This window comes from Drosophila hydei, unplaced genomic scaffold (assembly GCF_003285905.1).
Source record: "Drosophila hydei strain 15085-1641.00,03,60 unplaced genomic scaffold, DhydRS2 tig00008121-arrow-pilon, whole genome shotgun sequence".
NCBI lineage: Eukaryota > Metazoa > Arthropoda > Insecta > Diptera > Drosophilidae > Drosophila > Drosophila hydei.
In genome coordinates, this window is record NW_022045832.1 from 1,967,784 (window position 1) to 1,976,400 (window position 8,617).

General features: G+C 37.2%; 2 protein-coding genes across 3 annotated transcripts; both read left to right on the forward strand.

Moving 5' to 3' along the window:
• Window positions 1–240: 240 nt before the first annotated feature.
• LOC111599576 (general transcription factor IIF subunit 1) lies at window positions 241–2,309 on the forward strand. The gene is made up of 4 exons (XM_023315250.2): window positions 241–353; window positions 419–1,329; window positions 1,385–1,960; window positions 2,027–2,309. The coding sequence occupies exons 1-4, from the start codon at window positions 330–332 to the stop codon at window positions 2,226–2,228; spliced, it is 1,713 nt and encodes a 570-aa protein (XP_023171018.1). The 5' UTR covers window positions 241–329; the 3' UTR covers window positions 2,229–2,309.
• A 363-nt stretch (window positions 2,310–2,672) lies between these two features.
• LOC111599601 (E3 ubiquitin-protein ligase RNF13) lies at window positions 2,673–7,858 on the forward strand. Of its 2 annotated transcripts, none has more exons than XM_023315287.2 (9): window positions 2,673–3,014; window positions 4,601–4,925; window positions 4,986–5,161; window positions 5,228–5,322; window positions 5,462–5,655; window positions 5,721–5,916; window positions 5,980–6,321; window positions 6,595–6,748; window positions 6,809–7,858. In XM_023315287.2, exons 2-9 carry the CDS (start codon window positions 4,812–4,814, stop codon window positions 7,164–7,166), a joined length of 1,629 nt encoding a protein of 542 aa, XP_023171055.2. In that variant the 5' UTR covers window positions 2,673–3,014; window positions 4,601–4,811; the 3' UTR covers window positions 7,167–7,858. The 2 variants fall into 2 exon arrangements, with proteins under 2 accessions (XP_023171055.2, XP_023171056.2); XM_023315288.2 differs by lacking the exon at window positions 2,673–3,014 and adding an exon at window positions 3,252–3,487.
• The last annotated feature ends 759 nt before the right edge of the window (window positions 7,859–8,617 follow it).

An 8,617-nucleotide genomic window follows, 5' to 3' on the forward strand; every position in this document is an offset into this window, starting at 1 on the left:
ATTATTTCTTATTTTGGCTGACGATTAATTTAATATATATAATTTTAATACTACATCCAATAGTCACTTTTGTTTTATATATGATTATTAATGTGTATTGTAAGACATATTTATTACATATAAATATATTTTTAAACTATTTTATTAATAAGTTTTAAGGACTATCATTTATGCGTTACACAACGTTATATTATGAAAATGTAAAAACATCGATATTTTTAAGAGCCGAAGGAATACAATGTTTAATACCAAACTATCGGCCAGTCACTACTTTTGTTTCTATTCAGGAAGCAATAAAATAAAGTTTTTAATTTCTGATTATTTTGAACATGTCGAGTGCGGTAAAGTCGACAGTAAGTAGAGTGTGGATTACGGCTGACACCTTTTCACAATGGATCCAATATTATCCGAATTTCAGTCAAGCAGCAGTAGTAGTGGAAGTACCACGTCCGCAAGTGCGGTGGCGTCCACATCGGCATCGGGCAGCGGAAATGTCCAGGAGTTTAAGATTCGTGTACCCAAGATGCGCAAAAAGCACCATGTCATGCGTTTTAATGCCACACTTAATGTTGATTTCGCGCAGTGGCGAAATGTGAAGCTTGAGCGCGAGAATAACATGAAAGAGTTCCGGGGCATCGACGAAGAACAGCCGAAATTTGGCGCTGGCTCGGAATACAATCGGGACCAGCGAGAGGAAGCACGTCGTAAGAAATTTGGCATTATTGCGCGCAAATATAGACCAGAGGCTCAGCCGTGGATTCTTAAAGTTGGTGGCAAAATGGGCAAAAAATTTAAGGGTATTCGGGAAGGTGGAGTCGGCGAAAATGCTGCCTTCTATGTGTTCACACACGCTCCCGATGGTGCAATCGAAGCATATCCTCTCAATGAATGGTACAATTTTCAGCCCATACAACGCTACAAGTCCCTTTCCGCGGAGGAGGCTGAGCAAGAATTTGGACGTCGCAAAAAGGTGATGAATTATTTTTCCCTTATGTTGCGTAAGCGTTTACGAGGCGACGAAGAGGAGGAGCAAGACCCCGAAGAGGTAAAATTATTGAAAGCCGCCACCAAAAAGTCCAAGGAGCTGAAAATAACTGATATGGACGAGTGGATTGATTCTGAGGATGAGTCTGACTCAGAAGAGGAGGAGGAGAAAAATAAAAAGGAACAGGAGGACAGCGACGATGGTTCTGGAAAGAAAGGTAAAGGGAAAAAGGGCATGGATAAAAAGAAGAAAAAACGCGATGTGGATGATGAGGCGTTTGAAGAGTCCGATGATGGCGACGAAGAGGGACGCGAAATGGATTACGATACCAGTTCCAGTGAAGAGTGAGTTTCGATCGAAAGTTTTGTTGTACTTTTATCTCATCAAATTTGATTTCAGTGAACCTGATCCGGAGTCAAAGCTTGTAAAGGATATGAAAGGCGTGGCCGAAGAAGATGCCCTCCGTAAGTTGCTCACTTCGGACGAGGAAGAAGATGAAGAAAAGAAATCAGATGAATCAGATAAAGAGGAGGGCGATGAGAAAAAGAAGAAGGAAAAGAACAAAGATGAAAACACAAAGGATAAAAAGAAAAAGAAACAATCAAAAGATGACAAGAAATCAAAATCGAACGGTAGCGATTCTTCCACGGACCTCAGCTCAGATAGCACAGATACCGAAGATGACCTCAGCAATGGACCGCCCAAAAAGAAATCCTCATCAAACAAAGATAAAGACAAGGATAAAGATAGTGCTATCAAGGCAATTGCCAGTGGCAGCAATGCAAACAAATCACGTTCAGCTACGCCCACTCAAATAAATGACCCCAGCAAACGTAAAATGAACAGCTTGCCCAGTGATCTTACAGGATCGGACACCAGTAATAGTCCTAACAGCACACCAGCAAAACGACCCAAGAGTGAATTGAGCAACTCGATGCCATCATCATTTGCGGGCGTTGTGAACAACAAAGTGGAGTGAGTATAATAATGTTCGAAAGTAAAAAAGTCTTAATTTGGCTAATTTACAATTCATTCTTACAGAGACTATGGTATTACCGAGGAAGCTGTTCGTCGATACCTGAAGCGCAAGCCATTGACAGCTACTGAACTGTTGACTAAATTCAAGAACAAAAAAACAGGAGTCTCTAGCGATCGCTTGGTCGAGACCATGACCAAGATCTTAAAGAAAATTAATCCGGTTAAGCATACCATACAGGGGAAAATGTATTTATGGATAAAATAATTATACCGCGTTTTTCTCTTCATAATTTAATATTTTTCATTGTCAGTGCATGTTTGAAAACTGGCTTATTAAAAATTAAATACAAAATTAAGCAATATATTTAATTTCTTGCTTTCAATCTCCACATGCACACAAAAGAAACTACATTTACTTGGCTTACAGACATTTTTAATTCTCATTTATATATTTTTTTAATTTCTGTATTTGAGGTAATATCGTACGATAATCCTATGCCATTAAAAAGTTGATCGAGCGTAATGATTTGTTATAGTATACTTTAAATTTAAGTTTCATTAGCATAAATATTTAAATTTTTGCTTTAATTTTTTAACATTTATCGTTCATTGTATTATTTTAAAATGAACTAGTAAAATGTTTATGTGGATATACGGGAAGCCCATATAAATAAAAAGTAACGATACATCGATAGCTAGTTAGAAGAAAACATCGATATTACAATGGTCACATTGGGCATTCCGAGCCCTGCGCTGAGTTCTAAGCCACAATACATCTTAAATAATAAAATTTAAGGGCCTGTAAAATGTGTAATCAGCAAAAGTGCGAAAACCCCTGTCTCGTTTTTTAAGTCAAACAATTGGTGGTGCGCGTGTAGTGTAAAAAAATCCCAATTAACTGCAACGCAATTGCAATGGCGACGAGTCCGAAGAAAAACGAATGACAATGAGCGAGTGTTAAAAAAAACAAGAAAAGAAAAAAATAGTACAGCGACCAGCAAACAGTTGCTGCCAAGTTCAAAAGAATTATAAAAATAAACATTATAACCAAGTGAGTAGCCGCCCAGCACATTATATCGATTGTTAAACTTCAACACCAGCTGCTTTCTTAGATAAATTAATTCGCACACCAATACAGACACCCACATACACACACCTATAGTCGATTAAAAGCATAACAAAAGCATACGCAGTTTAAATTAAGCTTTTGTATATGGCTATTTAAAAGTATTTCAAATAAGAATTAGTTTTTCGGCACTGTCCTGTATTTATCACCTGTTGGAGAGAACTGCGTGCATTTCTTTATTTACTGTAGTAAAAGCCTTGACGCCAAAGTTATGCGTGTGTAAAGTTCAAGGCAGAGTGTATATACGTATAAAGCTAGGTGGGTGGTGCTGAAACAACCTGCGTGTGCCTCCTAGCTCGCGTGTGTGTGTGCTCATTGGAGTAATTTCTGTTTGGATATACTTATGTACACATAAACAGTGTGAAGCTGAATCTGAAAAGCAATCGAGGGGGACTAATGTAAGTGATATGCCTGCATTATGTGTGGGAGGGGGTATTAGTCATTATTTTTTAGCAGCGTTTGCTTACAAAGCGATAAGAGCATCGCATTAGAGAATGCCAAGTATATGAAAATATAGATGTATACATATATTATCAGACAGTCGGTCCACCAACTTAAATTTGAAACTAGCAGGTACACGCTTTTGCGTACACACGCTCACACTCACACATTTGTCAAATGGTTTTATGTTTATTTATTTATTTATGTAAAGATTATATTTCTCTATTTGCGCATACAATAAAAACAAAGTCACGTTCTCATTAATGTCACATTTGTATTGGTTCGATGTATTGGGCACGATGTGTTAATTACATATGACGTTCTTTATTTAATTATGCATTTAATACAGAAATTAGTGACATTTTTACGCTAGCAACACCTGTATGCCAAAATTATTATCGTCTCGGACTATAATTCATGTCAATTTTCCACGCTCGTACCACAGGCTTGGCTAAATTATGAAAACACTAAAATATTGAGTTTTTGAATGTTATCATATATGTGTCTGTGATGATTCAGACTGTTTGATATTACCGGCGAAATTGAGTGCTTTTTAGTAAAGTTTTAACTGCAGCAAATATTTGCAATGCATTTAATTTGTGCTCTGCCTTATGAATATATTATTGAAAAATACTTTAACATATCAATTGATACAAATTAAGCTCAATCATAACAACGATGAATGCCAACCCGTTGTACCCGCATTGTATTAAAATTTAACTATTACATAAGGTGCTATTTCAAGTAAATATACATTTTTGAAAGTATCGTTCAAAGTGCCAGCACTAAGGTTCTGTCAACAAACATCGAACAGCTGATTGTGACGACGGGACCAAAGGAAAGAAGCATGGAAACAAGAACAACAAAAATATGACAAACACACACAATCTCACACACTATACATGCACCAAATTACACAAAAAACATACATACATACATGGTGATACACACATATTGAAAAGCGTTTATCTTATCAGCAGTCGATGGCGGTGCTGTGGCCGACGCTGTTTGTTCGAATATTGAGTTGAGCTTGTTTTTAATGGATTTTCATTAATGCACTTGTTTTGCAGGCTACCAAAAACACACGGTCAACATCGCATCCGCACAGATGAGACATGCAAATAGTGCAAATGATAACAATCATAAGCAGCAGCAGCAGACGCAGCAACAAGCAACTAAAACAATAGCAGCAAAACAACAGTTAAACAACTGCGAGCAACAACAGCTTTTTTAGTTCGAGCTCGATTAGTACTAAACAGCAGCAGCAGCACACAAATCAGCATGGCCAGGAATCATTGTCTCACATTAGACCTGGCATTGCTGGGGCTCTGTTTGATATGTCATCAAGCGGTCGTTGATGCCCATGTGCTCGTATACAGACGCACCACCACACAGGCAAGTAGAGCTGACTACCCTACTGCTTAATTTACTAATAGCAACGTTGTTTCCATGCAGCTGATTGAAGAGTTCAACGATTTGCCTGCCACATTCGGACCTTCCATTGTGGGCAATAGTCTGCGGGTATTTGTGGTGCCACATGATCCCAGTAATCCATATGGTTGTGATAATTTAAATGATCCACCGCGCACTGGCTATCCACCCGGCGCCAAGTTTGTAGCAATCCTATCACGGTAAGCATAGTTGAAATCGTAGACACTGAAACGGAAATGTAACGATATCTTTTTGTGCTTACACAGCGGTGGTGATTGCACATTTGAGCGCAAGGTGCGCGTGGCTCAGAATGCAACGTATTACGCTGTGATCATCTACAACAACGAGGGCGATGAGCTGGGTATGACAATTTATTTGAGTAACACGATTCTTTTTTAGCTTAAGTTACGAAGAAAATACTATTATACCATTATTTATAATCAAAATAGTATATCAAACATGACTTATCAATTTTTATTTAAATGTGATTCTAATTTTAGAGCAAATGACCGCCAACAACAGCACAGGCATAAAAATACCCTCCGTTTTTGTGGGCATTACTACTGGTAAAACCTTATTATCTTTCTTTACGCCAGAAGTGGTGCTAATTATTAACGATGAGCTGCCCTTCAATATCAACACACAATTGATATTGCCATTTTCCATACTGATTGCATTATGTTTCCTTATTTTGGTATGTTGTTAATTGAATGTCAAATGAGTTTTTCTTTAATCCCATGTGGTTGCGTCCTTATCTAGATTGTTTACATGATATACAAATGCATACGGGAGCAGCGCCGTTTGCGTCGTTATAGGCTGCCCAAGAGTATGCTTAAAAAGATACCAGTGCTGCGATATACAAAGAATAATACCACCATTAAACACGAGACCTGCGTCATTTGTCTCGAAGACTTTGTCGAGGATGACAAACTACGCGTGCTGCCCTGTTCGCATCGTAAGTGACTGCACCCGACTGAAGTAGCTTGCCCTATGTAAACATATAATTTTTGTTTTATAGCTTATCACAGCCACTGTATCGATCCATGGCTAACTGAAAATCGTCGCGTCTGCCCCATATGCAAACGGAAGGTTTTTACGAAGGGCGAAGCACGTGCGAGTCGGAATCGACAGCCTTCCTTAGATAGCGTCACCGATACTGATGACGATACCACACCGCTGCTGCAACAGCAGCCGCAATCAACGGCTACTGCAGGCTCTGCGCCTAGTGGCAGCAACAACACCAGCATCAATTCCGCATCATCGGCAGAAGGAACTACAATACATGGCACATTCAGACGTGGTGATACAGCACGTACTCTCAACGCAGCACAGGAATATCAAAGTTCTGATGATGAAAATGGTACGTGTTGACTATTTTTATTGTTCGTTTGAAAACTCGAATCTGAAATATATATTTTCAACTAGCTATCAGCTTATTTGTAATAGTAAAATTATTTATTTTTTATTCTCTGTTTGTAAACGATATTTCAGTTAAATTTTCTATTTTTGTTGTACAAGCAGCTCAGTTTTTAGTTGTTTGCTTATCTAAAAGTACTTATTTAAGGACATATCGAATATTACAATTAAATAATATTTTCTTATCTACTCCTTACAATTTTCAATCCTAACACAGCGCTACTAGATTCCACCCTGCCTCAGGTAAGTGCATCGTCATCGCCTTTTCAACGACGCGTCAATCCTTTCGATCGGGCAATAAATTTGCCAGCTCATTTGGCAAATCAGTTGAATCAGCCAAGGCGGTCATTTTGGTCACGTATTAACTTCAAGTAAGTTGTTTTTTTAAATTTGTTTTAAAGTTATTTTATGTGGTTGTACATTGTTTGCAGCTCCCTATTTCGCCGTGAGCCCGTTGGCATTAGCATTGCAGCGCCGCCGTATCTTGAGCATATTGAGTCCGGTACAAGTGATGTAGCCAATCGCGGTATAACAGAAGCAGCTCAAATTACTGTTATTTCCAATCCTACATCGAACAACATACTAAATCCGAATTTAAGCGGCTCTTTCAAAGATGATGACGATATGCCACCGCATCGTTCCATTTACGAACCTATTGCAATCAGTGCGCCCACAACAGAGCAGGGTATATCTACAGGTGACTCGGCTTTCCTACAGACGCCCACACAGGGCGGTATAGGAGTTGCCGCGCTACCCCACAGCAGCTCAGATGACCCGATACTCATATGAGTATATGCTAATAAGAGAGTATAGTAATTTTCTAGGACATAGTTCACACCTAGCAGGCAAAAAGAAATCCCCTCAGAGGGACTACAAAAGTAGATGTCGCTTGCAAGCGGCTAAGCTCTGGCTGCCAGCTGCTTTGTTTTAAACAATTAACAAATGTTTACCCTTAATACACATAATATGTAATTGTAATTGTATTTGTAATCATCATTGTCATGAATCATGGATGATTATGGTTTGCATCGCAGAGCACATTGCATTCACACACACACACATACATATACAACACACAAACATAAATATGCGTATACAAATTGTGATTTATTTTATATACCTTATATTATTAACATTATTGGCTTGTATAACTAAAGTCGAAACGCAAACAAAACTAATATGAGAAAGAAAATACCATTTATTTTTGAATAAGATTGAAATTGTTTACCTGATTCTGATAACATAATTAAATTTGCTTGTTTTTTAACCACACAACACTCCAAGAACAAATGTCACCAAAAGAAAACGAATCAAACATGTGTAATTAAACCTATTGATAACCACTAGTTGTAATATCCACGTGAACGTTGTTTTCAAGCCAGGAACTCAGTTTTCATCAATAAGAAGCAATTCATTCATTGATTTTGTATGATGTTACCGTATATTTAACTAATTTTAAGTTTTGCTTTGTAATATATATTCAAATTCTCCAATTCGATTTTTTATTATAAAAAAGGCCATACGAATAATACGAAAAATATGTTGAAATCTGCGTAATTTGTAGAGATGAAAGTTTTGAAATCATAGGCTTTAAGGTAAGTGCTAGTTTGTGATTATTTTCTTAAAAAAAATAAAGAATATTAAAGAATCAATATTAACTGATAAAAACTGTTCACAACTATAAAATAAATATTGTAAAACGGAATCAATTAAACATAAAGACATTATAACATATGTGTTTCAACGTGTAATCTAAAGTTAATTTACAATAAACTAAACGTAATTGATATAATCGAAATTATATAAATTGAAAATGGGGCTTGTTGGTAGATCTTAATATATAGGTTCTTTAAAAGCCTTTAATGGCCAAACATTATTAAAGGCAAAACTACAATTGGATATTGCCACATGCTTTCGTCTAACTCATCACATATATGTATAGGATGCGCTTATCGAATTATACAAATATAAAGCTGACACGATGTCCTGGTCACCATATAGAAATAACGAACTGACGTATCCCAATCGTAATTGATGCTTGCAAATGTTTCCTTTATTTTTTGGCTTATTTATTTTTGTATTTTAAAATCGATTCCTCAAAGTATGCAACACTCGATGTGTACAGACAAAAGCTGATTGCTATGTAGAACACTAGCCAAGATTTAAAATAATTGAGGCAGTTATCGATGCTCTGAGGAATATGTTTATCCAACATCAATAGTCAACAGCATGAGAAATGT

Coding starts and splice junctions, on each gene's coding strand:
- LOC111599576 (XM_023315250.2), top strand. CDS start 330: ATGTCGAGTGCGGTAAAGTCGACA. Junction 1,330..1,384: donor GATACCAGTTCCAGTGAAGA/GTGAGTTTCGAT, acceptor ATTTGATTTCAG/TGAACCTGATCCGGAGTCAA. Junction 1,961..2,026: donor GTTGTGAACAACAAAGTGGA/GTGAGTATAATA, acceptor TCATTCTTACAG/AGACTATGGTATTACCGAGG.
- LOC111599601 (XM_023315287.2), top strand. CDS start 4,812: ATGGCCAGGAATCATTGTCTCACATTAGACCTGGCATTGCTGGGGCTC. Junction 5,323..5,461: donor CAACGAGGGCGATGAGCTGG/GTATGACAATTT, acceptor TTCTAATTTTAG/AGCAAATGACCGCCAACAAC. Junction 6,322..6,594: donor AAGTTCTGATGATGAAAATG/GTACGTGTTGAC, acceptor ATCCTAACACAG/CGCTACTAGATTCCACCCTG.